The sequence below is a fragment of the Ornithorhynchus anatinus genome, chromosome 4 (assembly GCF_004115215.2).
Source record: "Ornithorhynchus anatinus isolate Pmale09 chromosome 4, mOrnAna1.pri.v4, whole genome shotgun sequence".
In the NCBI taxonomy this organism is placed as follows: Eukaryota; Metazoa; Chordata; class Mammalia; order Monotremata; family Ornithorhynchidae; genus Ornithorhynchus; species Ornithorhynchus anatinus.
The window spans coordinates 14,810,111-14,837,811 of record NC_041731.1 but is presented as its reverse complement, the minus strand read 5'-3'; the positions used below and the strand labels follow the sequence as shown (position 1 = coordinate 14,837,811).

Genomic DNA, 27,701 nt, shown 5'->3' with positions numbered 1-27,701 from the left:
TTCTCTGTGAGCAGTTTGCTCTGGGAATGTGAAAAGTAAAATATTCCTATTTTCAGCCACATGCTTCACGCTTTATTTTATTTCAATGTCAGATAGGAGATTTTAGGATTCTCCTGGTGTGTTGGGCAAGTGGCTGGAACAAAACCACAGATATGGAAAGTGCTAGGCCTTAGTGATACTTTGCCCAGGGAATTGAGGAAAATGCACCTGAATTTACATGAGTGTAGAAATCCACCCTGAGGGGTAGAGTGTGGGGAAAGTAGTGGAAGTGTTTGCATCAATAAGAGCTAAGCTATCATCGTTTTTTCTGGCATGACCCCTTTAGAATTTTGTGGGTCCCTCTAATCGTTTCTTAATCGGTTAGAACGTCAGATAGCAGCCTATATGAAGGATGTGATTTAAGATGGTCATTAAACCAAAAATCAACAGGGAAAACCAGTTACTGTGGCATATTTTGTCACTGGTCACACTAATCAATTGACAGCATTGGAGACATAAATTCTGTACATTTTGCATCTTCCAGATGATTGATACCACTGACCCTTCTAGTTCTCTCCCCTTCTGGGAAAACAAACAAAACTGAAAATATACCCCATTCTCCTACGATGCAACAGGGTATGTTCTTGCAAAACCCCATGGCGAGGAAAATTCATGCTGTAGTACTCACATACTAAGCACTTACTATGTGTTTTTGATAACACAAGAACGCCCGCACAAACTGTTCCTTTTGATCCAGTATTGCACTCTATGGTCACGGGCACTCGTTGCCCGACTGACATTCCCTAAATCCCAAACAGCATTCCAGTGAAAAGATGTGTTATAGCAGAACTGTTTGTTGGTTTTGTTATTTTCATTGGGACAGTAAAACTATTGCCATTTAATTCCCTGCCCTGTTAAATATTCACTCCCCTCTACCCCCGACTCCCTCCGCTGCAATAAATTCCTGCCCCCTCTTCAGTATTAATCCCATTTCAGTCCTAAATGTTCCCATTTCGTCCTTTCCTTCCTCTCTCCCTCCCCATTTTTTTCCTTCCCTCGCTGGCTTCCAAAATTCTGGGCAGCCACAGGGGAGCTCAAAGAGTGAAGAAAGAAAATATTTGTGGAATCAGAATAGCCCTGAAATAAGCCAGGGTGGCAAGCTGGGACCATTATATCTTACAAAGGTGGGGCAAGAGGGCTTATCTCAAGGAAGTGCAGTCTGCTGGGGGGGAAGGCTATCACCAGGGAGGGTTCCGCGAGTGGGCTAAGAGGAAGAAGACTCGGCTCTTAGTCCCCAAAACATGACTTGTGTCTGCTTTGAGCTGCTCCAAAGGCCTTTGCCAACCTGGAGAGGCGTTCTGTCCTTTGAAGGCTTGTGGTAGAATCACATTTTCCCTCTTGCGGAGGTGAAAACTTCTCGCCCTGGACAGGCAGACTTAACTGATGTGTTACTAAATGTAAGGCACTCCCAAGAGAGTCTCAAGAATGGGGGCTATGAACTGGAATGTTACAAGTTGTATAGAATGCCCGTCGTAGAAAATGGGGGTGCTTGTGCAAGTGATAATCAGGAACAAAATAAATGAAAATAAACTTAGGTCGGAGAACGTTGTTCTTGACTTTCCTGGTGTTTTTCTCATCATTTCTTAGAGAAACATCACGGGAGTTACATAACTGTACCAAGGAGTCCCCTTAAGAGTGATTTAAGTCCAGGTGAGTCCAATGGTCAGGAGTATGTCATTCCCAGAAGCCAATAAAAGCTGCTAAGGTAGGAAACTCTCAGCTGGCCCCTTGGTTTACCAAGATTTGCTTTGCGGTACATCCACATGGTTAGAAAGGGTGCAATCACTTTATTCATATGCATCGAGGATACTTTTATAGAGCTCTAGGGAGGGAACAACTCTGTGAAGAGTCAAAGTGAATGAACATGAAATACTAAGAAAAGTCCTTCTGTACTATTTAAAGTTTTGTTGGTACAAAATCATTTGTTATTTTGGGCTTTTTATTCATTGAACCATTAATAGGCAGCCCCACTGACTAGAAGGCCAAAGTCCTTTGCTACCACTTTTATAGAAGGGTTCTTTTTAAAAAAAATCAAGACCCTTTTTGCTTTCTCTGTAAAGTAGCTCCTTTATTGACTCCTCTGGCTTAATGAAAGTCAAGATGCATATGCTTACACACACGTAGGCAAACACACACATACACACACTACAATAGAAATACCTGAACTTTGCCCTACCTGCATCCCTGCCACTTTCCGTGTCACTTTTTCTGCCAGTTCTACTGTATGTCTACTGCCCTCTCATTAGATCTTAAACTCCTTGAGGCCAGAGATTTTTCTTTTCACTTTTCTTCTGTCTTCCCCAGGCAGCAGTTTAGTGCTCTGTACTTAATGTTCTTCATATTGACACAGCCCCTGCTCTTGCTTCAGAAGTTCACTCAGCAGCCAGACTCTTTCTTTGAGAACCAGCTCTGCTGGCTGTTTTAAAAGCCTCAGGCTCTTAGGCCACTGCCCTCCATCCTCCCTGCCTCCATTCTGCTCTTCCTTATCCTTTCCTTCCTGCTGGCTTTGCCCACACCTTCTTCTTACTTATCTCATGGTCCAGTCCTTCCAACCAATTGCTGCAGGGTGTCATTTCTGAGCCAGTGGAGAATGTCTACTGGAAACAGCACAGACCTTGGTGTCAGAGGACCTGGGTTCTAATCCCGGTTCTGCCAGTTCCTTGCTGTGTGACCTTGGGCAAGTCTATTAACTTCTCTGTGCCTCAGTTTCCTCAAATGTAAAATGTTCTCCCTCCTACTTAGACTGTGAACCCCATGTGGGATGGAGACTGTGTCCGATCTAACTGACCTGTACCTATACCATTGCTTAGAACAGTGTTTGACACATAGTAAGAGCTTAACAAATACCATAAAAAAAAGGTGTGTGATACTGATCCAGATGGAGAGGAGCCAATTTCTCTTTTTATATGTAAGTGTACATACACTTACACACACACACACACACACTCACACTCACACACACACACCCCGCCCCATACCACACACTTCTTGGACGTAGACGTAACAATTCGCTGATAACTATTACAAGTGTGATTAAAATAATTTTGGGATTCTGAAGTGGAGAAACAGAAATTCTTTCCTGAAAGCTCCAAGAATACCTCTAGCCAATGAGATCTAGGATCACGCACACAGTATTCTTCAGAAAATTGAAAATACAGGATGAGCACTGTACAGACAACAGGTGCAGCACATTTTACTACAGTTTCTAAACTCCTCAATTTTTTGTGACCCAGTTAGTAACATGAAAGTAACCTAAAAAGTTCATCTACCCATTGCTGGCATTATGCACTGGTATAAAGTATTTGGAAATATAACTTGAGGATTGAACTCTCTGTGCTATGATTTGTGACCCTGGTATTAATTTAGAAATAGAAGGGAATGCACTTGGTGACTTCTAGAATTATTTTTCCCTGGGAAGTAGCCATGATGAAAAGCTCTTCACAAAGTTCAAAAAGTGGCTTAGCTCTTGATGTGTGGTATGAGAGTAACAAGATATAAAATATGTGAAGATATTTTCTGACACACTAGTACCTGAATGGATTTCTGAAGTTCTTGTACTGGGCAGGGAGTACATATAGCTAATTTTATTTTATTGTACATTTCCAAGGTCTTAGTACAGTGCTCTGCACACATTAAGTGCTCAGTAAATACCATTAATTGATTGATAAAGCACCTTGAATTTCTTCAGCACTCTCCACATTACTATGATACCTTAGGCTTTCTCCCACTGCTCATGCCAATTAGCTAGCCACTCTGAACTTCAGAATGTTGGCTTCTCTTACCTCCATAGCTTCCCTGTATTTTAATATCATAATCTCTGTCATCCTATCCTGTGGGATTAGGCAATGAAGCTGGGAGATTAGGAGAATGCACCTTGAAATTAGTAGGTTCAAGATAAACTACAAGGTAAAGTAATAATGGTGGTATTTGTGAAGCGCTTACTATGTGCAAAGCACCGTTCTAAGCACTGGGGCGATACAAGGTGATCAGGTTGTCCCACGTGGGGCTCACAGTCTTCATCCCCATTTTACAGATGAGGGAAATGAGGCCCAGAGAAGTGAAGTGACTTGCCCACAGTCACACAGCTGGCAAGCGGCAGAGAGCAAATGGAATGTGTTATTACAGGGATATTATGCAGGCAGAAGATACTGATAGGTTTGGGAAGAGTTAAGTAGGTTAAAATCGATTAGTGACTTAGTGAAGGAAAAATTAAGGATGTCTGAGAGGAAAAGTAGATTTTATAAGGTCCAGGAAGGTTTTAGCTTGATTTTTGGATGCTAGACTATAAAGGATTACTAGAATCAATTAGTTGCATTTATTGAGTGCTTACTGTGTCCAGAACACTGTACTAAGCAGTTAATGTTGAGTGGTACATCCCTACGAAGAGGATGGATATCACAGAAGGAAATCATCCCCCTATTCCTGGACCTCTGTTTTGATCCAAAACAGTAGTATGCCTCAAGGTTTTATAAGTTGCTCACAGGTTTTCTCTCCCACTCCCCACTCTGTCATTCAGTCTTTCTGAGTGTCCCTGGGCATGCCAATCAATCTATCCATCCCATTTATTGAGCGCTTACTGTGTGCTGGGCATTCGTTATTGTGGCAGATCTGAATGCTCTGAGATTCATAATAATAATAATGTTGGTATTTGTTAAGCACTTACTATGTGCAGAGCACTGTTCTAAGTGCTGGGGTACATACAGGGTAATCAGGTTGTCCCATGTGATGCTCACAGTTAATCCCCATTTTACAGATGAGGTAACTGAGGCACAGAGAAGTTAAGTGACTTGCCCACAGTCACACAGCTGTATGTGGCAGAGCTGGGATTCGAACCCATGATCTCTGACTCCATCTGTTGTTCATTCTGTCAAATAGACCGAGGCACCCTTGCAGACATGCAAACGTAGGAAAGATAAAGGAGTTCAGCAGGCAGTCTTTCCAATAATTACTAACAGGGCCTATTTATCTACATCACTTCTTGGTGCTGTGTGGGTTAGGCACACCAATCGTTTTTATTGAGCACTAAATGTGTGCAGAGCACGGTATGGTACTAAGTGTTTGGAAGGGTTGGTAATAATGATAATTGTGGTATTCATTAAGTGCTTACTATGTGCTAAGCACTGTACTAAGCGCTGGGGTAGGTAGAAGATAATCAGGCCCCATATGGGGATCACAGTACAAGTAGAAGGAAGGATAGGAATTGAATTCCCATTTTACAGATGAGGGAACTAGGCACAGATAAATTAAGTGATTTGTCCAAGGTCACAAACATAAGTAAGTGGAAGAGTTAGGAGTCGAACTCAATTCCTCTGACTCTCAGGCCTCTGCTCTTTCCACTAGGCCACGACACATTCCTTATTTCAGGCCACTAGGGTACCATTAGACAAGTGTATCATAGCTGCAAATCAGGTTGATGTATTACAATGATTTCTGCACAGAAGTTCACCATTTTAATCTGTTTTGTGCCAATGAAGTCACTGCTTTTCATAACCAGTCCTCATATCCAGTAGGGATTTGCTCCTCTTTTCCATTCCCCTGTGTTTATAAGTGTCTTTATGCACAGATTCTTCTTATTTTCTTTGAGTAAAATGTCTGAGAAACACCTCTCACTGTTTCCTGTGATTTTCAAGCAGCATGCAAGCTTCTCTAAATCACTATATTCAAACCGGGGGTTTCTGTTGGTTTGTTTGGGATATCATTGCATCCCAGTATGTACGTTTCTCCACCCTAGGTAGCAGGGGCTAAAATCCCATATGTATCTTTTGTTTTAAATTGTGTGTTTTTTCAGGGCAGGGATGGTGTTTCCTCTACCTAGTATACTCTCCCAAATGCTTAGTACAAGGCATTGCACACATTAGGTGATCAATAGTACTATTGATTGCTTTCTGACAAATGTTTTCATTCAAACCTAGTATCTCTTATCATATAGGTATTGCTGAACAAGGTGCTTGGGTATGTACTTGGAAAATGAAATGTGAGCCCTACCGCACTATATGTTGGTCTTCAGGCACAGATTTATTCAAGAAAATTAAGGCTCACAGATCACTGATGTCTCCCAGAGTAAGGTTCTTGGATTATGAAATGCCTAAGAAAATGGGGAAGGGTGTCCTTTCCAATCCACCAACAAGGCTCAGGGAAACTGATTTCCTTTCATAGAGTGGAAACTGTAGTTAGAGTTGAGATGGCTCTACGTGACAGGAAGTAGTTCTGGGAAAAGTTATACTCTCAGAGAGGGAGCTGGGCCAAAACCAAAGTGATGTCTTTTTCTCTCCCTCAACTTGAGGGTTTCTTTGAGGATTTAATGAACCAAGGAGATTTATTTCTGTATTTTTCTCTTAACGTGTGAATCTCCGGTGTTCGTCAGACCTGATGAAACAGAGCAGGTGTTGTGAGGCATTACTGTAAGAGACCCTGGATGTTTGTGTGCAAGATGTAATGGCGAATGCTTTGATTTGTCAGTGAAGGGTCGCAGGACCAAGAATTCCATTTCTGCATCACATTTTTCAATTCTGTTATCTTCATCCTTGTCAATAGTATTTATTTGTTTCTACTGTGTGAAGAGCACTATACCAAGCACCTGGGAGTGTAGAACACACTGTCCACAAGAAATGTGTAACATATTAGGGCATATACATCTTGGAGAACTCCTGAGCCAAACAGCGATGCTCTTGGAAGCTGTGGCATAGGTGGATTTTGTGTTAGAGCTGCTACTTAAGGTGACTAAATAATCCTTGCTGTCACTGACTAAATTGGCACAAGTTGGAGAAGCAGCATGACCTAGTGGAAAGAGCGTGGGCCTGGAAATCAGAGGACCTAGGTTCTAATCATCTGTAAAATGGGGTTAAGTCCATAAGCCCCATGTGGGACATGGACTGTGTCCAACCTGATCATCTTATATCTACTCCAGCTCTTAGTACAGTATAGCACATAGTAAGTGCTTAACAAATGCCATTAGAAACAAAAGTTGAGACACATTGATTTCATTCCCAGGATCACTGGTTTAATGACTGCATAGATTCCAATCAGATATATTAATGGTACTTCTCTCAAATTTTTGTGCCCAGGAATGTTTGGTTTATCTAGCTCAGTACTTAAAAAATCATTTTTTAATGGCTATAAGACATATCTTCAAATTTCTGCATAAGAAAATCAATCAATCAATGGTATTTATTGAGTACGTACTGGGTGCAGAGAACTGTACTAACCCCTTGGCAGAGTACAGTCCAACAGAATTGGCAGACATGGTTCCTGCCCTTAAGCACTTTACACCCTAGTGGGGAAGATAGACATTAAAATAAACTACAGATAGAGGAAACAACAGGGTATGAAGATATGTACATTAAAATAAATAAATAAATAAATTGTGGTATTTGTTAAGTGCTTACTATGTGCAAAGCACTGTTCTAAGCTCTGGAGGATACAAGGTGATCAGGTTGTCCCACGTGGGGCTCAGTTTTAATCCCCATTTGACAGATGAGGTGACTGAGGCACAGAGAAGTTAAGTGACTTGCCCAAGGTCACACAGCTGGCTGGCGGCAGAGCTGGGATTAGAACCCATGACCTCTGGCTCCCAAGCCCGCACTCTTTCCACTGAGCCACGCTGCTTCTCTAAGTGCTGTGGGGCTAGCTGAAGGTCTGGGCGTGATTATGAAAGTACTTCAGGGTGATGTAGGGCTGGGGTAAGGAGAAAATCAAACTTCTTAAGGGGTGCAGACACAAAAGCATAAGTGATGCAGAAGGCAAGTGGGGAAATGAGGACTTAGGGAAGACCTCGAAGGAGATGTGATTTTAGTAGGGCTTTGAAGACAGGGAAAGTTGGTTACGAAAGGGGAGGGAGTTAAAGGCTAGAAAGAGAACATGAGCAAATGTTTTAGGATTTTCCTCTAAAATGGTGCTGATTTTTGCTGATTTCCATACATGCATTTCTAGTGGTGGTAATGCTAGTAATGGTAATAACTTAAAGAATTACAAATATCAAGGACCACCCCCCCCCCCACCATAAGTGTAGGCTGTTGTAGTTGGTGCGTGAAACTCTTCTTTAAGAGCCTGCTTCCCTGAATCACTAAACCTTAGGAATTTATCATACAGGGCTTTGGATGAGCTGTTGTGTCCTAAGAGAGCCCCTAAAGGGACCAAACTCCTACTCAGGAGTTGGTACATTACTAAAATCAGTTTTGAACCTGTAAGGAAGAACGGAGTTGAAATTAACCTCTTCCTTTTTGCTTTGGAAATAATTACTAATGATGCCATGGGAGCAGGAGTTTTACTGGCTATTGGCGATTCTGAGATTGGACCTGAGTGTAGAATGGAATTAGAAGTAGAAAGAAATTTGGAACCCAATTTTGAAAACAAAAGAAGCAAACTTGGCCAGGTGGCTAGGTCTACATAGGGGGGAAAGATGTTAAGAGTAATATTAGAATAGAATCTCCACAGTGCAAACGCAGCCTCTGTATTTTCCCAGAAGGTACAAGACATAACAAGGTACATCCAGAGGTTTGCTAGATAGTTGTCTCCGTATTCAAAGAAGCTGCCACTGATGGTGAAATTCGCCCTACGAGTGTAAGCCTGAAATAACCATCTTTCTTCCAGAATTACCTCAAGTGCATCCCCTAGAACTGTGTGAGCTGCCCATTTGATTGCCACCATTTTAAAGTGTCCACACTCTCATTTTTGTCTTTTCAACCCACTGCCATCTAAGCAGTTCCAGGAGCCAGGCGGGTTGGCATCAGGATGGACTTGAGACAGTCAGGAATCCAACAAGCAGTTTGTAGCCAATCCCGAATACTAGGACAAAATTCAGTGTTTGCTAATCCTTGTTGATTGGACTGAAAGGGGAACTGAATATTGTTGCAATGATTAATATAAACACATACACACACACACGCACACACACACACGGCATATAGATTATATGGATAAAGGGAGATAGAGAGATATAGCTAGCCAGATGGATACATCTGGAAAAGCAGCTGTGTCCTGGTGGAAAGAGTACGGGCCTGGGCGACGGAAGGACTTGGGTTCTAATGCCAGCTCCACCACTTGTCTGTTGTTTGACCTTGGGCAAGTCACTTCACTTCTCTATGCCTTAGTTACCTCAACTGTAAAATGGCGATTAAGACTGTGAGCCCCATGTGGGACATGGACTGTGTCCAATTTGATAAGCTTGCATCTACCCCAGCGCTTAGAACGGTTCCTGACAAATAGTAAGCATTTAACAAATACCTAAAAAAAAAAACACTTCCCTCACATTTGAAGAAGACACCAATAATGGTGAAATTGGCCTCTCTGAGTTCATGTGTGGCTTGAAAAGGCTAAGACTGTCATGACGGTAACAGTCGAGACAGTCATGACCACGTAGCCCACCTAAAGGAGCTGTCTCTTGTTGTTTTGTGTTTAATGTTTGCAGCCCCTGAACCTGTTTTCTCTTTGTCCTTCTTGTCTCTCATCCCTCGCAAATCTTTAGCTAGAAAAAAGCCCCTTGTTTCCTGATAGCAGTTTGCCATGCTAGTCTGTCCTCAGTGGTTGACTCCAAATTTCCTGCTGTGATTCAGCATTGTCTGAAGCTTCGTTTTACCAAGTCCTCAAAACATTTCCTCTGCCCTCCTTGCTTTCGGTTTCCTACCTACAATTCTCCATGCAGCTGCTGTTTGGGTGACTCACTGCCCTCAAATGTCCCACCCAAAGTAACTGTGCTACAGTGAGGAGAATTTTGCTGCCAGAGCTGCTGTTTTATGATCTTGGCTTGCCATGCGATATCCGTCTGGCCCACAGATGACACTGATGGAAACTGCTCAAGGAGCTGGTTGTGGCACTGTCTCCCCCTCTAGACTGTAAGCTCGTTGTGGGCAGGGAACGTGTCTGTTAATTATTATATCGGCCTCTCCCAAGTGCTTAGTACAGTGCTTTACACACAGTAAGCGCTCGATAAATACGATTGACTGACTGACTTTCTGACCGACTGATCTCTGTGGGATCCAGTTATTACAGCCATAGAGAAGGTTAGTTAACAATGCAACATGTTGCTGCCATACTGTCCTTGACATTCGCCCAAGGTTATGCTGGCCTCCTTGATTCTGTTTTCTGCTTCTTTGTCTATCATTCATTCAGTCATATTTATTGAGTGCTTACCGTGTGAAGAGCACTGTACTAAGCGCTTGGGAGAGTACAGTACAAGAATAAACACATTCCCTCCCCGCAATGAGCTTACAGTGAAGAAGGGGGAGACAGACATTAACCTAAGGAAAAAAATGACAAATACGGACATAAGTACCCTGGGGCTGGGTTGGGGAAGAACAGAGGAAGCAAGTCAGGGTGAGGCAGAAGGGAGTGGGGGAAGAGGAAAGGGCGGCTTAGTCAGGGAAGGCCTCATTGTGTGGTGGCTCAGTGTGCTGCCTCAGTAACAGCTTCACAACTTTGGGTTGCCAATCTGAATTTCTGATTGTGTGGATGGCTTCCCTATTGCATCGCTTGCATTGATCGATCACCACAATTTTCCTTAGACTTATCGTCAGCCCGGAGCTCTTGGTTAATGTGGTGAAGCAGAGAGGCAGTGTTGCCTAGTGGATAGAGCATGAGCCTGGGAGTCAGAAGGACTTGGGTTCCGACCCCGGCTCTGCCACTTGTCTGCTTGTGATACCTTGGAAAAGTCACATGACTTCTCTGTGCCACAGTTACCTCATCTGTAAAATGGGCAGTAAGACTATCTAAGCCCCACGTAGGATTTGGACTGAGTCCAACCTGATTCTTGTATCTACCCCAGTATTTATTATTATTAATAATAATATATAATAATAATTGTGGTATTTGTTAAGTGCCTACTGTGTACCAAGCACTGTACTAAGTGCTGAGGTAGATACAAGGTAATTTGGCTGGACACAGTCCCTGTCCCGCATTGGGCTCACGGATTTCATCACTGCCTGGCACATAGTAAGAGCTTAACAAATACCATTTTTTAAAAAAAGATTACATTCATTTGCATGACTCCTTGAGTGTGGGCTTCTAGGGCGTAGCATCTGCAAACGGTAATTGAATGACTTTTTCCAGGACTTGGGTTGATGCAGAGTTAGTTGAGTTGAAAGGATTCCCCAGGGGTTTTATGGAAATAAATGTGGATTTTCCCCCATGGCCTATGACAGGAATCTACAAACTTTTCAGGGAAAAGAGTCAAAAATGAAACCTTTGAGCAGGTGGTGCATAGTCAATCATACAAATTAAACACACATTAAATTAAATTAATGAGAAGCAGCCTGGCCTAGTGTAAAGCCCTCAGATCTGGAAGTCAGATGATTTGGGTTGTACTTCCAGCCCTGCCAATTGCTTGCAACTGGACAGATCACTTTACTTCTCTGTGCCTCAGTTTCCTCAACTGTAAAGTGAGGATTTAATACCCATTCTCCCTCCTACTTAGACTGTGAGTTCCATGTGGCAGAGGGACTGTATCTGACCTGATTAACTTTTATCTGCCCCAGTGCTTATTAAGCGCTTAACAAATACCATAATAATAATGTAGCTTACTTCCTTGTGGAAGTGTAATTATGACACAGTAAAGAAGGGAAGAAAGAACAGGAGGGAAGAAGGAGAAGGGAGGAAAAGAGAGTGGGAGGGAAAAAGAACCAGTTCCTGTTCTCTTGCCCGCTCTGTCCGTTTGGGACGTTGGCCGGGTGAGGTTGGTTGTTGCAGAGCACCAAGTTTACACATTACACAGATGTTTTAGAAGTTCTTAGGTGTGGATCATGACTCAAGAGGAAGAGATGATAGCTTTACTGGCACTGCGCTGAAGGGAAAGAGGGGCTGGTTAAGATGGAGGCCAGAGTTGGGGGTGGGGGGAAAGGGGAGAGGGAGAGATCTGGGCTTAGTAGAGTCAGTTTAGTGGAGAAGATTAAAATAGGGTCTTACGAGCCGGAGTGCTCGCAAACGGGACCGGGAAGGAGATACTTCCCATCAGCAGGGAAGAGGAAGGTTCTTCACGATTCCTGTGGGGACTACCAGAGATAGCAGGAGCAATGTCCAGCTTTCCTGAAGCAGTTCTCACTGTTTCTGCCCTCCCTGTATTATTAATAAGAATAATAATGGTATTAATTATGGTATTTGTTAAACACTTACTATGTACCAGGCAGTGTGCTAAGTGCTGGGTTGGATATAAGCAAATTGAGTTGGACCTAGTCCCTGTCCCACTTCTTCACTTCAATAGTATTTGTTGAGCGCTTACTATGTGCAGAGCACTGTACTAAGCGCTTGGAATGAACAAGTCGGCAACAGATAGAGACGGTCCCTGCCGTTTGAAGGGCTTACAGTCTGATCGGGGGAGACAGGCAGACAAGAACAATGGCGATAAATAGAGTCAAGGGGAAGAACATCTCGTAAATACAATGGCAACTCCACTTAGGGCTCACAGTCTCAATCCTCATTTTGCAATGAGGTAACTGAGGCCCAGAAAAGTAAAGTGACTTGCCCAAGGACACACATCAGACAAGTGGTGGAGCCGGGATTAGAACCCATGACCTTCTGACTCCCAGACCCTTGCTCTATCTACTACACCATGCTTCTTACCACCATTTAGTCAGTCAGCCCATCATATTTACTGAGCACTTACTGTGTGCAGAGCACTGCACTAAGCACTTGGAAGAGCAGGGAAGCAGTATGGTGTACTGGATAGAGCAAGGGCCTGGGAGTGGAAGGTCACAGGTTCTAATCCTGGCTCCACCACATGTCTGCTCTGTGACGTTGGGCAAGTCACTTAGCTTCTCTGGGCCTCAGTGGCCTCATCTGTAAAATGGGGATTGAGAATGTGACTCCCACATGGGGCAGGGACGGGGTCCAACCTGATTTGCCTGTATCTACCCTAGCGCTCAGTACAGTGCCTGGCACATAGTAAGCGCCTAACAAATACCACAATTATTATTATCATTACAGTGTAACAACGAACAGACACATTCCCTTCCCACGGTGAGCTTACAGTCTAGAGGACGGTGTGCACCCAGTCGATCCCTGGGCCGGGCAGAGCCACGACCTGCTGACGGGCGGCGAGGTTTGCACCTTGCGTCTTGGCTCCCCACTTAGCCCCTTTTCTGTCCAGAGGGGTGGGGCAGCCAGTTACTTCCTGCCGAGAAAGGTTGGCAGCACCCTCATGGTGCTGAGCCTGAGTCACATATGGAATTACGAAGCGCCAGATCCAGCCCTTGAGCCATTGGATCCCTAACGTAGAAGTTGAAACCTGAGCAGAGATGAGGGGTGGTGACGAGAGGACATGGAAGAGGGCATCGACTACTCCGTAGATCAAATAGCAAAAGTAGAGGTCAAAGGAGGAAGCTATTTTGCAGCAGGAAGTAAGGTTGGGAAATCCATGTTATTTAAAAAATCGGACTGACTAATCAAGGAAATAAATGTCTTTTTAAAGCTGGCGATATATTGAAGTATATCGAATTTCTCACTCGGGACTTACAATGCTTTCGAAAATGGAACGAAGCAACGCAGCACATAGGTATACCTATGGCAACCTTAAGGAAAGTGACCTGATAGAGTTCAGGATTCCAAGAAAAGGAAGAGGAAGCAATCAGCCAAAAGAAAAAAAAAAGAAGAAAGTGGTTTTCATCACATATAAGGAACTAGTTGAGAAAGCCCTTTGGGAAGCAGGGATGGGGACAAAAATTTCAGCTTTCCTTTATTAAAACAATATCCAGGACACAAGATAAAAACCATCTAGATTGCACATCCCCAAAAGAAATGGGAAAAACAGGAAGAAATGAATGATTACCAAAGAGGAGGGTTTTTTCATGGCATTTGTTAAACATGTACTATGTGCCAGGCATTATACTAAGCCCTGGAGTTCGATACAAAATAATCAGTTTGGACACAGTCCATGTCCCACATGGGGTTCACAGTCTTAATTCGCATTTGACAGATGAAGTAACTGAAGTACAGAGAAGTTCAGTGCCTTGCCCAAGGTCACACAGCAGAAAAGTGGCGGGGCTGGGACTAGAACCCATGTCCCCATGTCAGTGCTGGAGTTCAAAGAATAGCAATGGCTTAAGGAGCAAGGTCAAAAACCTTAGATTCAACTTAAAAATTATATTCTTGGAAATAGAAGAATATTGTTTTGCTCTATCAGGAACAAGAAAAAGGTACAGGAAATTGGGGTTTCTTTCCTGCCTGGTGAGAAAGGCACCACCTTTCCAAAACCCTAGCTGAGAAAAAAAAAAAATCAGCCACAAGATTGAAAGGGTATGACGCTACAGAAGATCTGGAGAAACACTATTAAATAAGCTGGGGCAGAAGTTGCACCGTTTTGGTTTTTTTTTACAAACTGTAGTTTTTGTGGTCACGGGCATTCACCCGAAGTAACTCTCCTGTCTCAAACCCCATGATCTGGGTTCCCCTAATATCCACCCCTCTCCCTCCCCCCGACATCTTAACATCTCTTTCTCTCTCTCTCTCTCACACGCGCTCAGACACCTTCACACCCCGTTTGACTTGATTAATTTGTATCTATCCCAGCCCTAGAACAGTGCTTAACACATAGTAATAGGGATTGAGACTGTGAGCCCCACGTGGGACAGGGACGGTGTCCAACTTGATTTGCTTGTATTCAGTTGTATTTATTGAGCACTTACTGTGTGCAGAGCACTGTACTATGTGCTTGGAATGTCCAGTTCGGCAACAGATAGAGACAAGCCCAGCCCAACAACGGGCTCCTCCAGTACTTAGTACAGTGCCTGGTACAATGGTAAGTGCTTAACAAGTACCACAACAAGTTTCCAGATAATAAAACCTTGGGTTTCCCAAGAAAAATTTCAGTAGAAGAAATCGAGTCTAGTGGCAGCAAAAGAGACAGTCTTTCGTGATTTTAGAAAAGTGTTGCAATATAAGAAGCGGATAGAGCATTGTGTCCGATTTTATTCTCTTGTGTCTCTCCAGAGATTAACACTTGGATTAATATAGAGCAGACACTCAATACATACCGTAGTGAACTAACTTTTCCTCCAAGTATGACAGTATGGACTTCACCAGCACTGTATCCAAACCCAGAGTGAAACTAATTGATATATTCTGTTTGCAGCACTTCCTGTGGTAACACGTTCCATATGCTCACCACCCACTGTTTCCTGACATATAAATTTAGAAATTAAGGTACAAAAATATTAAAGATCATAAATGGCTGGAGGATTGTAATTGAGAAAGTGGCATCAGTACTTCTACACTCTAAGCTCATCTCTAGACTGTAAACTCTTCTCTTAACCGTAAGCTCACCATGGACAGGGGATGTATCCACCAACTCTGTATTTTTATAGTCTCCCAAGCACTTAGTACAGTGCTCGTTGTGGACAGGGAACGTGTCTGCTAATTCTGTTGTATCCTATTCTCCCAAGTGCTTAGTACAGTGTTATACACTTAGAAATCACTCAATAAATATCATTAATTGATACAGGGCTCTGTACACAAGAAACACTCAATAACTATGATTGATTCGTAGAGCAGTGACAGATTGGGAGAGTCGTAACAGGTGACAGTTGGCAGAGATTGGTGCTGGGTCTGGAATGGTTTACGTTTCCATCAGTGACCTGGGCATTAGAATAAAGAGCAGGCACACTGAATTTGCAGATGGCACCAAATGGCACGTCGGAAGAGAAGAGCAGCATTCAAAATGACCTCGGTAAATTGGAGAAGTGCTTAGAAACAAACAGAAAAAAGTACCGTGAAGAACAAGTGCAAATATATTAATACCTAGGAGGGAAAGCACACACTGCATAGATTAGGGAAAGACAGGCTGAGTGCCATTTATATAGTAGTATCTGTTAAGCGTTTAGTATGTGCCAGGCACTGTTCTAAGTGATGGGATAGATAAAAGGTAAACAGGTTGGATGCAATTCCTGTCCCTGCTCCTCCAAGCGGAGCAGCAGCAGGACTAGAGAGGAAATCTAAACCGGGGATACGTCAAGGAATATAAAGTATCCTATCATAAAGAATGAGAATTAGTATTCTTCACCAAGGTTGAAAAAGAAGTGGACTTTGGTTCTTAATGATCATAATTTTGGGCATTTGTTATGTGTTTACTTTGGGCCAAGCAATCAATCACTAGTATTACTGAGCGCTTCCTATATGCAGAGCATTGTACTAAGTGCTCGGGAAACTATAATACGGTACAGTGCATTACAGTAGAATTTGTAGACATGATCCCTGCCCACCAAGACAGGGTAAGGGGATTGGATCTCTAATCTCCACTCTGCCATGTGTTTACTGTGAGACCTTGGATAGGTCACTTAACTTTTCTTTACTGGGTTTATCTGTTAAATGGGAATGAAATATCTGTTCTCCCTCTCTCTTAGAATGTGAACCCCATGTGGGACAGGACCCTTGTCTGGTCTGTCTTTATCACCTCTACCCCAGCACTTAGTAGTAAGTGCTTAACAAATACAGCAATTGTGATTATTATTACCATTATTGTAGCTAATACTAATCCTAGACTGTACTAGTAATAGTCTGTAATAGACTGAATAGCATCTAGACTATAAGCTCGTTGTGGGCAGGGACTGTGTCTATTTATTGTTACATTGGATTCTCCCAAGTGCTTAATACAGTGCTCGGCACACAGTAAGTACTCAATATGATTGAATGAATGAATGACTGAATGAATACTTATGATAATAATGTCATAGTCCCTGCTCCGTTAGCCGACTCATAATATGAAAGGGGGCCTGGCAGATGGGAAAGGACTTTTAAGACCCCAACAGTAAAAGCCGTGGTAAATTGCTGCCGAGAGTGGGCGGGGTGGGGGAATCATCAGGGTATCGGGAGCGGCTCCGATAACGGCGAGATCTGGGCTAAGTAGCCGCATCTCCTTCCTGCCCTTCAGCAGCAGATCTGCCCTTCTTAACCCCAGCATGATCAATTCAGGTGGAGAGTAAAGAATGTAAATCTCTCCTCGCTTTCACAGCTCTCTTTTTTTATGATTATTTAAGTGCTTACTGTGTGCCAGACACCGTACCAAGTACTGGGGTAGATACAAACTAATCAGTTTGGACACAGTCCCTGTCCCACGTGGGGCTCACAGACTTACGTTCCATTTTATAGTTGAGGGAACTGAGGGATAGAGAAGTAAAGTGACTTGCCCAAGGTCACACAGCAGACCAGTGGCAGCGCTGGGATTAGAACCCTGGTCCTTCCGACTCTTCTGAAAGTCACCTCCTCCTCAGGTCTTCCCTGACTAATCCCTCGGCTTCCTGGTCTCGTCCCTCCGTCAGCGACCATGGCGCTCAGATAAGGAGTATGGACAGCTGTCTGTCCTGTGTTTCATCTCATTGTTTATTATCACTTGTGACCGTGCTTTTGCTGGTCTGTTTGTCATCCCACTCGGTCCTCTGATAATGTGGAGACTCTTGCAGAACCCCTCGTTATGGAAAATTTGTGTTGAAGAACTCTCCCCTTGACTGATGTCACAATCACACCTGTAGTTGTTTCTTCTGTCACCGCATCACGTTCTATCCAGAAAGACAGTAGACAGTATCCTCTATCAGTGATATTTATTGAGCGCTTACTGATGGCAGAGCACTTTACTATGCACTTGGGAGAGCACAGTGTAACAGTTGATAGACATTTGCCCTGCCCACAGTGAGCATACAGCCTAGAGAGGGAGACAAGCAATATAAATAAATGAATTACAGGTATGGACATAAGTGCTGTGAACCTCCTTCATCCCCCACATACCTTTTCTTCTCTTGGAACCCAGGTGTCCTGCCCCCGGCACTCCTGGAGAAGCAGCTCAGTTCTTACCCCAGCCTGAGCCTCAAATCTCAACCCTGCAAGGGGCACTTTGCTTGGTAGGGTGTCAATTGACCCACTTTTCTGGGCCTCCTTCATTCAACCAGTCAATCTATAATAATAATTATTATGGTATTTGTTAAGCACTTACTGTGTGCCAAGCACTGTTCTGAACACTGGGGTAGATCCAAGGTAATCAAGTTGTCCCTCGTGGGGCTCTCAGTCTTAATCCCCATTTTCCAGATGAGGTAACTGAGGCACAGAGAAGTTACACAGAGAAGCAGCGTGGCTCAGTGGAAAGAGCCCGGGCTTGAGAGTCAGAGGTCATGGGTTCGAATCCCAGCTCTGCCACTTGTCAGCTGTGTGACTGTGGGCAAGTCACTTAACTTCTCTGTGCCTCTGTTACCTCATCTGTGAAATGGGGATTAACTGTGAGCCTCACGTGGGACAACCTGATTACCCTGTATCTACCCCAGCGCTTAGAACAGTGCTCTGCACATAGTAAGCGCTTAACTAATACCGACATTATTATTACATGGTTTGCCCAAGGCCACACAGCAGACAGACAAGTGGCGGAGCCGGGATTAGAACCCACGTCCTCTGACTCCCAAGACCATGGTCTTTCCACCAAGCCACGCTGCTTCTCTATCTAAGCTGTAAACTCCCTGTTGGCAGGGAACGCACCTACCAACTCTGGCATATTGTACTTTCCGAGTGCTTGGCACAGTGCTCTGCACACAGCAAGTACTCAATAAATACCATTGACTGACTGCCTTGAAAGAGGGTGTCACGCCAATAGAGTTCCATCCCAAGCAGATAGTGACAGAGAACAGATTGGGTTTGCTCATTTATATAGGCTACCTTCTCCATTAAATTGTACACTCCTCGTGAGGCTAAAGGTGACATCTTATATTTCCCCTGAATGTTCCCAAGTGTGGAGCAGAATCGTACTTCCCAAGAGCTTAGTACAGTGCTCTGCCCACAGTAAGCACTCAATAGATACGATTGAATGAGTGAATGAATGAATGATTTTGCTTAAAGTTCCTCTCATCCCTGTGCTTCAGTCAATATTGTATTATAAAGTGTGGGAATTTAGCAGTTTTACTCCAGAAAGTGTAAAGCAGAGGTAAAAGCACTAAGCTCCTTGCTGGCAGAGAGTGTGTCTTCCAACTCTGTTATACTGTACTGTCCCAGGCGCTTAGTGCAGTGCTTTGCCCACACTGAGCGCTCAATAAGTACGATCGATTGAACTTTGAACTACTGTGTTCTACTGTCTGAAGGCAAGGGCAGGGCTGGCGCCAATCAAGGGCATGGTGACTCCAATCAGGCCTCTTGTTGCAAAGGTTTTGAAGGGGAAGTGGGGAGGGGAGGGGAGGGAGTGTAAAGAGAAAAATTTGCCTTCTCTACTAGTTCTGCTCTTTGAACTGCCTCTTACTGAGGTCGAACTCAGGAGACAACCCAATTCCAAGCAGCTCGAAACTTGGGCTGGGGTGGGGCACCTTCAGTGGCACACGTTTCCGCCCTTCCTCCCACACCCCCAGCCCAGGGCAGTGAGAGACAGAGGGGTTCTCCTCAGGATCTCTCCCCTTGGGTCCTCTTGCTGCTCCTTTGGAGGGGAGGGGAAGGGCCAAGACCACCATCCCCTTCAGATTAGTGGCCCCGGGGAGCTGCATCTCTCAACCCTAAAACCCGCCCTGAGCAAGATATATCATTTCTTCCTGAAACAAACAAAAAAATGTAGCTACATTTTGAGCTGTTCGGCAACTTCCTCTCTCTCGCGCCTTCACGTATTTCTCCATCCCAGGATGTGTTGCCAAGACCCACAGCCGTGCTTGGGGTGTTTCCGAGGACTGGGTTGGGGCCTTGTCCTCTCTTTCTTGCTGCCCTGATGATTCACAGTTGCTCGGTAAAGTAGCACTTTGTAGACTGAAGCAGTCCTGATCTCACCCCACTGGCTATTCAGTTTTCCCCACCACCCAACATAGAACACAACACAGATTCCTGCCTCGAAGGTCTCACGGTGGAAGAGCTATTTGGGTTACTGAGTCTTTCAGATGGGTTGGGGTCATAATTAAGCCTATTGTAAAAATAGGTGGCCTACAGAGTCGAGGGAAAAGGAGCATTTAGTGAGAGAGAGGGGAAGAGAAATTCTTCCCCAGGAGCTAGCTGCTACACAGATTTCATTTAAGGAAAGAAAGTGCACGGTAGCTGTTCTCCATCATTTTAGGCTACAACAAAAGCATTGTGAGAGGGGGCAGTGAAATGCTTTTCATTCATTTTTTTGTAACTCCAACATCACATAGAGGTCATGTCTTGATGCAGTGAATAGAGCAGAGTCACACGTACGCACGCGCACACACACACTCAGACTATGTAGATATTAAATCATGTCCTGTTCTATGTCTTGTGAGCCTAAGATTGACAGTAGGTTCACTGTGAAATTTTCAGTTTTAAAATGGGTTTATTACCCGACATGCAAAGATAAGAACTCATCCTAAAAGACATACATTTTTGTCCTAGGGTAAGAAGGGAAAATTATTTTTGTTGACCTTGGGTAGGTTTTTTTGTTTGTGTTTTTACTGGAAGTGTTGCTTGATTGACTTTGTTTTAAATTAGTGTTTTCTTGTTTCATCCTCTTAACTAATTGGCTCAAAGCCACCTGTGAGGTCTTTACTTTAGAAATGGGTTTGGAGATGGATTTTGATTTTAAAATGGTGATCCGCGAAAAGGGGGGAAGTACAGCATTGGAGTGGGAGGAGGGATGTTGTTAGAGACTCTTAAAATTGTGGACAAATAATCTAGATTTGGTATAATGACCTAATGAATAGAGCATGGGCCTCAGAGTCAGAAGGACTTGGATTCTAATCCCGAATCTACCACTTATCTGCTATGTGACCTTGGGCAAGCCACGTAACTTCTCGGTGCCTCAGTTACCTCATCTGTAAAATGGGGATTAAGACTATGAGCCCTATGTAGGACAGGGACTGTATCCAAACTGATTCTCTTGTATCCATCGCAGCGCTTAGTATAGCCTGGCACATAGTAAGTACTTAAATACCACAGTTATTATTATTTTCATTAGTATTGTTAATAATGATAATAATAAAGGATTTTAAGAACAGAAGCCATGTCATTGTGAGGGAAGGCGATTTCTGTAGCAGCACTGGAAAGAAAGACGGCATGGGAGGTTGGCTCAATCAGTCATCTAATCAATCAATCCAAGTCTTTATTGAGTGCTTACTATGTGCAGAGCACTGTACTAAGCCCCTGGCGAGTACAGTGCAACAGAGTAGGTAGACGCGACCCTTCTCCTCAAGAAGTTTACAATCTATGGAGGGAGACTGGCATTAAAATAAATTACAGATAGGAGAAGCAAGGAAACATTGAGATAGGCTGAAGGCAAGAAAGTTGACTGAGATAGTTATCCAGATGAAAGAGCGGTAAGGTTTGAACAAGAGACTGACTAAAGGAATGGAGAGAAAGGACCGGATTTTATTGGTATAATGAAGTAAAAAGTGGAACCTAAGACACCCATTTAAATGAGCGAGAGTGAAGAAGATTGTTTACAGAGTCTTGGCCTCGGGGGACAGAGAAGATGGTAATGTCTCCAAAGAAATCTTTTTTTTTTTTTATCTGCTCACTGGAAGAATAATTCCTGTACTTAGCAACGAGTTCTAGACCGGGGAGTGGCGGTTGTGATAGGATCACGTTAGGGTTTGGGGTTTTTTGTTTTCTTTTCATTTTTCCTACCGTGTAACCCTTCTCTAACAGTTGATATTTTAATGAGCAAACACTGGGCACTAGAGAACAACAAAGTACTCTGCGAATGTCTGGTGGTAGATACTTCTACTACAAAGTGGAAAAAAAAAAAAAAGAAGAAAATGCTAGAGACTTGAAATACCTTTAGAATGGAAAGAGAAAGCCCTGCGTTTAGACTGAATTGGAGACAAGCAGCATGCTTCAACTGTGGCTTTTGAGTACGGATACTGAGCCGCTTATCTAATCAACAGTTAGAGGAAGTTGCTTTATCTATGAAATACATCTCTTTTGCTTCGATAAACCCCATTCTAGCTGAGGAGAAAATATTATCTGGCAGGATCTTAGCAGTAGCTGCAACTGAGCTCAAGTATGTTGAAGTCTGAGGCAGCATGTGAGAGAATTTAGGTCTGAACAGAAAAAGCATTGGAGCAAGATTTGTAACCCACTGCAGCAGAAGAATAACTGCACAGAGCTTTTGAGGGTACCAGGTTTACATACTGGTAATCATTTCCATTGCTAGCTTTCACTACTGTGTGCTTTCGTATACTCGTTGCAGGGACTGGTGGCAATCTAAGGAGTTACTTTCTTTAGCTTTTTCAGAAAATCCTTTTTTACACAACAACTCTGTATTTGCCCATAATATGGTTAGCTAATATTCTCATCATTTTACATTCCCATTGTGCATTTTAATTAGTCGTTCCGCAAAACACTGTTCTGTAGACTGTAAGCTCCTTGTGGGGAGAGATCGCGTCTACCGACTCTGTTGTACTTTCCCAAGTGCTTATCACAGTGCTCCGCACACGGAAGCACTCAGCAGATACCAGTGATCGACTGATTGATTGACCGAAAAGGCCTCTCCTTCCTCTCCTTTTAGACAGTGAACCCCACGTAGAACAGGGAATGTGCCCAACCCGATTACCTTGTATTTACCACAGTGCTTAGTAAAGTGGTGTTAACAAATACCCTATTATTAATACTCTTATTATTATCACTAATAATAACAATAATGATTAGCTATAACCTATGGCTGTTACCACTCTGGTTACATCCATAACACAGTGCAAACTCTGAGGTAATTTTTGCAATCTCTGTCTTGCAGGTGAGGAGAATGAAACATTTAGAGTTTGAATGATTTACCCAGTCAGATAACGATTTTGGCAGAGTGGTCGGCATCAACCCCCGGAGTCACTCTGCCTCAATGAAACGAATAAAAAATTTAAAAGCTATAAATATTCTAAAGAGTAGGAAGTGGTCACATGTTCAGCCTGGGAATGCCTGATGAGGACTGAAGGGAGTTGGCATTGTGATGAAAGGGATCGGGTGCATCAGAGTTGCACCACCCCTGCCTTCTGTGTCACCCTTGCACTTGAATTTGCACCTTTATTCACCCCATCCTTAGCCCCACAGGACTTACGTTCATATCATTTATTTATTTATGTATTTGTTTATGCTATTGTCTGTCTCCCCCTCTAGACTGTAAGCTTCCTGTGGTCAGGGTGTCTACCAAACTCTGTTGTATTGTACTCTCCCAAGTGCTTAGTAGAATGCTCTGAATACTGTAAGCACTTAATAAATACGATTGAATGTGCTTCCTGAGCACTGATAGCTATCAGGGTTCCCTGCTGATTGGAGCCTGGGGGGCCGGGGAGGAGCAGGCTAATTGGGAAGTCCAGGAACTATATGACCACCATTATCCGCCAGTCTTCCCCGGAGATCTTGCTGTGGCATAAGAGGTTCCACTCCCTCCACCTCATGGACTTATTAGAGATAGAACCCGAAACCAAGGTAGCTTTGATAGGGTGCAGATGAATACCTTAAATAGTCTCTTTCCTTTTGCATTTAGCATTCCCTCTTTGGAAACTGATGTAATTTTTAAAAAAATCGTACTGTCCCTTAAATGCATTTATTTTGCATCCCAAATAGATTGTTTCTCTTTCTGACCAGTCTAAAATTTTAAATGTACAGTGTAACAGAAAGATGCCTTTTTCCCTTTTAATTAAGCACATTTCTTTGTATGCAGACATAGCTTTCATTAATGCCACATTAATCCCTCCACTCTTCTGGTTCTCATGGAAAAAATAACTAGGAAAGCCCCTCTCTACTTATTGTCCTTCTCTCCCTGTCAGCCATTTTCTTTCTCACCTTGCCCACTTCATTCCATAGAGCATCGATTGCACCTGCTCAAAAAGGAAATCTGTGATTCAAATGGAATACTCCATGTGTTCATTGTAGGAGCTGCGTGACGTAGATTTACTTGACTGTCATAGATTTAGCAATTCCTTAGGGCTATGGAGCGATGAGAGAAACCTCTAGAAAACTAGCCTGGGCCATATTTGATTTATCTCTGTTAATCTCTGTTCCCAAACTTAGTTCAGTGTTGCAGGCTCAATAAATACCGCTGAATGAATAAATAGGATATAGTTCTGTATTCCATAAAAAGTTTTAGCAGATGAGGCTGTCTATGCACATTTATATCTCCCTTTTCAATTTGATGTATCCAAAAGGCACATTTAGGGAAAGAAGTAACAGGAAACAATCTTATCAGTTTGCCATTTTAAGTCTTTTCATGGTGTGTGCATGTGTGCGTGTGTGTACGTGTGTGTATGTATGTGTTTGCGTGTGTGACCCATAGCTAGTTATGAGTACAAACCAGCCAACCAACATTCCGTTAACTTTCCAGCTACGTGGGACTGCAGAAAAAAGAAATGAAAAAATGTGTTTCTTGCTGTGGTTGCCAGTTGCCACCTGTCCTCCCATCTGGTCAGGACTTTTCTGATTTGGGAAGTGTAATCACAACCAAAAAAATTGCTTCCCCCTCCTCTTCTTTGCAAAAGTAGATGGGATGCAAAGAAAATAGCCACAGCTCTCCTAGCCCCCAAAAAGTTGCCACAGAACTGGTTTTAGTAGATAAAAGTGCTCTACTCTGGAAATGTAAGCAGTCTTCAGGAAGTTCCTCTTACAGCGTTTTCAATAACCTGGTGGTGAGTGGTCGGCCCCCTGGGCTACTGCACTGCAGGAGATAAGCCCAAATTTGTTCAAGGTTTTAACAGGAACTGCATTTCACAAATTACCACAGAATATCCGCACAATTTTTTAAACCTCTTTGCCAGTTAGGATTTGTGGGATAACAGAAATTTGTACAGAAATCCAAAGGTGTGTCTAAGGGTATTTTGCCTATCAGATGCCTGCCAATTAGGCAAAAAATATGTTTTGTGAGAAGCCTTTACATGGACAGAAAAAGTTTATTGACCCTGGGAAATTTTTATTGCCCAGGGACAGAATAATCTGTTTCTGGATGTTTTTTCATCTCACATGGGGTCTGTCCCAGGCTGTCTCCAATGTAGATGCTCACCTAATCCATATCCAGCTGCCCCGTGTGGGACAGGCACTGGGTCCAACCTGATTCAATCTATCAATCAATCATATTTACTGAGTTCTTACTTTGTGCAGAGCCCTGTGCTAAGCACTTGGGAAAGTATGATGTAATAGAGTCGATAGACACTTTGCCTCTCTACAGTGAGCTCAGAGTCTAGAGGGGAGATAGATGTTGATACAAGTAAACACTGCTTCTCTACATTCAATAATAGTAATAATAATGGCGTTTTTTTGTATAATTTTTCAAAGAAGAGGTTCTAGGCCTCATTTTTGAGTCACACCATGAGCTAATTTTATGTAACAACAGCACGAGTGCATTTTTTTTTTTATCCCTGATCTGTTATCTGCCCAAAAAAACTCATTTTCCCAGAAGGCCCAAGAAGTTGGGCTGGTAAGAGCCTTTTTTTTTTTTTCAAAAGAGTTGTCCCTGTCCGTTGAGAATGGAAGTTTTTCTTTCGGATAGTTGTTTGTTAGTTCTTGCGAAATTATTTTGGACTGCAACTGCACCCAAGGCTCAGCTGCTTCTATCAGAGAGATCGCTCGCCGAGGTTACCACTAAAATGACTCCTTTGTGATGATGTTAACCAGCGGCTATGGAAAACGAAATCACTTTTTCTGTTGAAAGCGGTCTGCCTTGCCGTGCCCCAGGATTGAATCTCCTTCAGGGGGTCGTGGTGAACCCGGTGCCGAGTCGAAAGAAGCCGTTGCGCTGTGTCCGGTTATTTGTGTCCCTCAGAGAGCAGAGGAGCCTTGCAGGAGTTCAGAAGCAGGAGAGGTTTGCCCTGGAGTGGGAAGTGGTGGGGGTGTGTCTTTTTCCAAGGTAGTCTGCCAACCCAACACTTCCCCGCAGGCTAAATAGCTGCAGGCTGCCTGTTTCCAGTGAACTCGCCAAAGGGAATGCTTCCAGTGAAGCATTGTACATCTTGGTTCCTTCCTCCATGAAGTTTATGTGCTTCCAAACCGTGGACTTGGGTGTTTTTTCCATAAAGGTCTTTGACTTTCACATCCATTAATTTTAGAACTTGTGGAATTTATTCTTACAGGGAAATCGTGCTGAATGAAGATGGAAAAAAAGTCAAACATTATTGCAGGGCTGGAGGGCTACATCATTAGCCTAGGAAGCAGGTGGAAATGTGGTTACTTTTACTGTGACATTAAATATTGTGCACAAGTGCCCTACTTTACTAGTGCTACCACGCTTTGGGGGTCTCCCCTTTTGTGCCAGGAAACCACAGCTAGATAACTGTGAAAAGGTATTTGATGGCACAATATATTTTACTTAATTCAATAATTGACAAAGACCTGGATAAAGATTTATATTGGGCCCAGGATGACTTTTGGAACAGCTAGCATATCTTCCATCCCTGTTTCTTGTATTTTTGAAGGATAGACCCCCAGAATCTGGACCTATCAGCTTGTGCTCTTTTTCTATCTCTCTTAGTCTCACACACTCATACTCTGTCTCTCTCTCTCTCTTACTCTCTTTCCCTTTCTCTGTCTTTCTCTCTCTCTCTCTCTCCCTGTCCACCCTCACCCTTACCTCCCTTAAAGGCCTGGTCTTATCAAGAACTGAACTAAAGCCACGCAACAAAAGTGCCTTTCCTGGCTCAGCAGATCAGTCAGTGGGGCAGCCCCCTGCTTTCCTCTGTCCCCTGGGCTATAAAATGAGGGTATTATGAGCTCTAACAACCTCACTCTGAGGTTAGGGAATGAATTTATAGTCTCATGAAGTTTCTTAGAGAATGATCACCACCTGGCATGATTATCCCCTTGATAGCGAGCTCGTTTTTAAAGATTCACTGGATTAATGACTTGTTGATTGAGAAAATATTACCAAAGATTTACCACCATTCTTTATAAGGAAGCCTTTGAAATATGGTTCTTATCACTTTTCCCAGTCCATCTCTGTCCCTTCTAAGTGAAAATGAAATTACGTTTTGAACTTTTTGACATCTCTTTCATTTGTACGAATGAAATATGGGAATCAGTGGTATCTGACCCAAGATGTAGTTTGATCACTGATAATGGGAATTTATTGCAATCAGATCTTGATTGGAACATTCTAACCTTTTGCCGCTTAAGTATCTCAGCTTCTAAAGTGGAATGCTCTTGTTCTTTCCTCAAGACTGTGGTTTTCACACTGTTGGCAGTGAAAAGAGAATAAGTAGCTTACATTTTCCAGGTAGTAGTAATAGTGTTTATTGAGGCACAGTTGGTGCAGTGCACTGTTCTAGGTGCTTGGGAAGTACAACATAATGAAGGGACACACTCCCCACCCAGAAGCTTCTTTTGGGTCACTGCTTTAGCATTCTGTGCCCTAGAAAAGCTAGATTGTCTAAACAAGGGACTAAAACTTCACTTCTAAGACCGAGAAAAGTTTACTCCTTTCTCTCCACGAGTGTGCACTAATCTATAAAATGCTTATATAGGAAAGGCAGTTGCTACAGAAATATAAATCGGCACTACAATATATTAATATTGCCAAGAGCATTTAATTCCCTTCAACGGTGTGCTCTGCTCATTACTGAGGAAGGTAATCAATCTGAAAAAGATTGTGTAGGGATTCCTTTTAAGGTGGAGCCTCCTAATAGAAAGATTATAAAACTGTGAAACTCCTGCAGTTCTGCTGCTCCAACTTTCTTAATCTCTACTGCTGTAAGCACACGGGCTTCATATGCAGTTTAAGTTATTACTGGAGTGTTGCCAAGATAACTCATCGTCCCTAACTGAGCCATTAAAGAGAGGGGGGAAGACACGGGCTTCATATGCAGTTT

At 43.2% G+C, this 27,701-nt stretch overlaps 1 protein-coding gene across 16 annotated transcripts in view; it reads left to right on the top strand.

Annotated features, from left to right (window-relative positions):
* IKZF1 (IKAROS family zinc finger 1) overlaps positions 1-27,701 on the top strand; it is a 139,100-nt gene that overhangs the window by 26,728 nt on the left and 84,671 nt on the right. For 7 of the 16 annotated variants that reach the window (XM_039911714.1, XM_039911707.1, XM_039911713.1 and 4 more), the window contains exon 4: positions 1,627-1,689. The exons of the other annotated variants lie outside the window; for them this stretch is intronic. In XM_039911714.1, the coding sequence (XP_039767648.1) occupies positions 1,627-1,689 (63 nt within the window). The remainder of the gene's footprint in view (positions 1-1,626; positions 1,690-27,701) is intronic. 16 annotated transcript variants of the gene reach the window in all.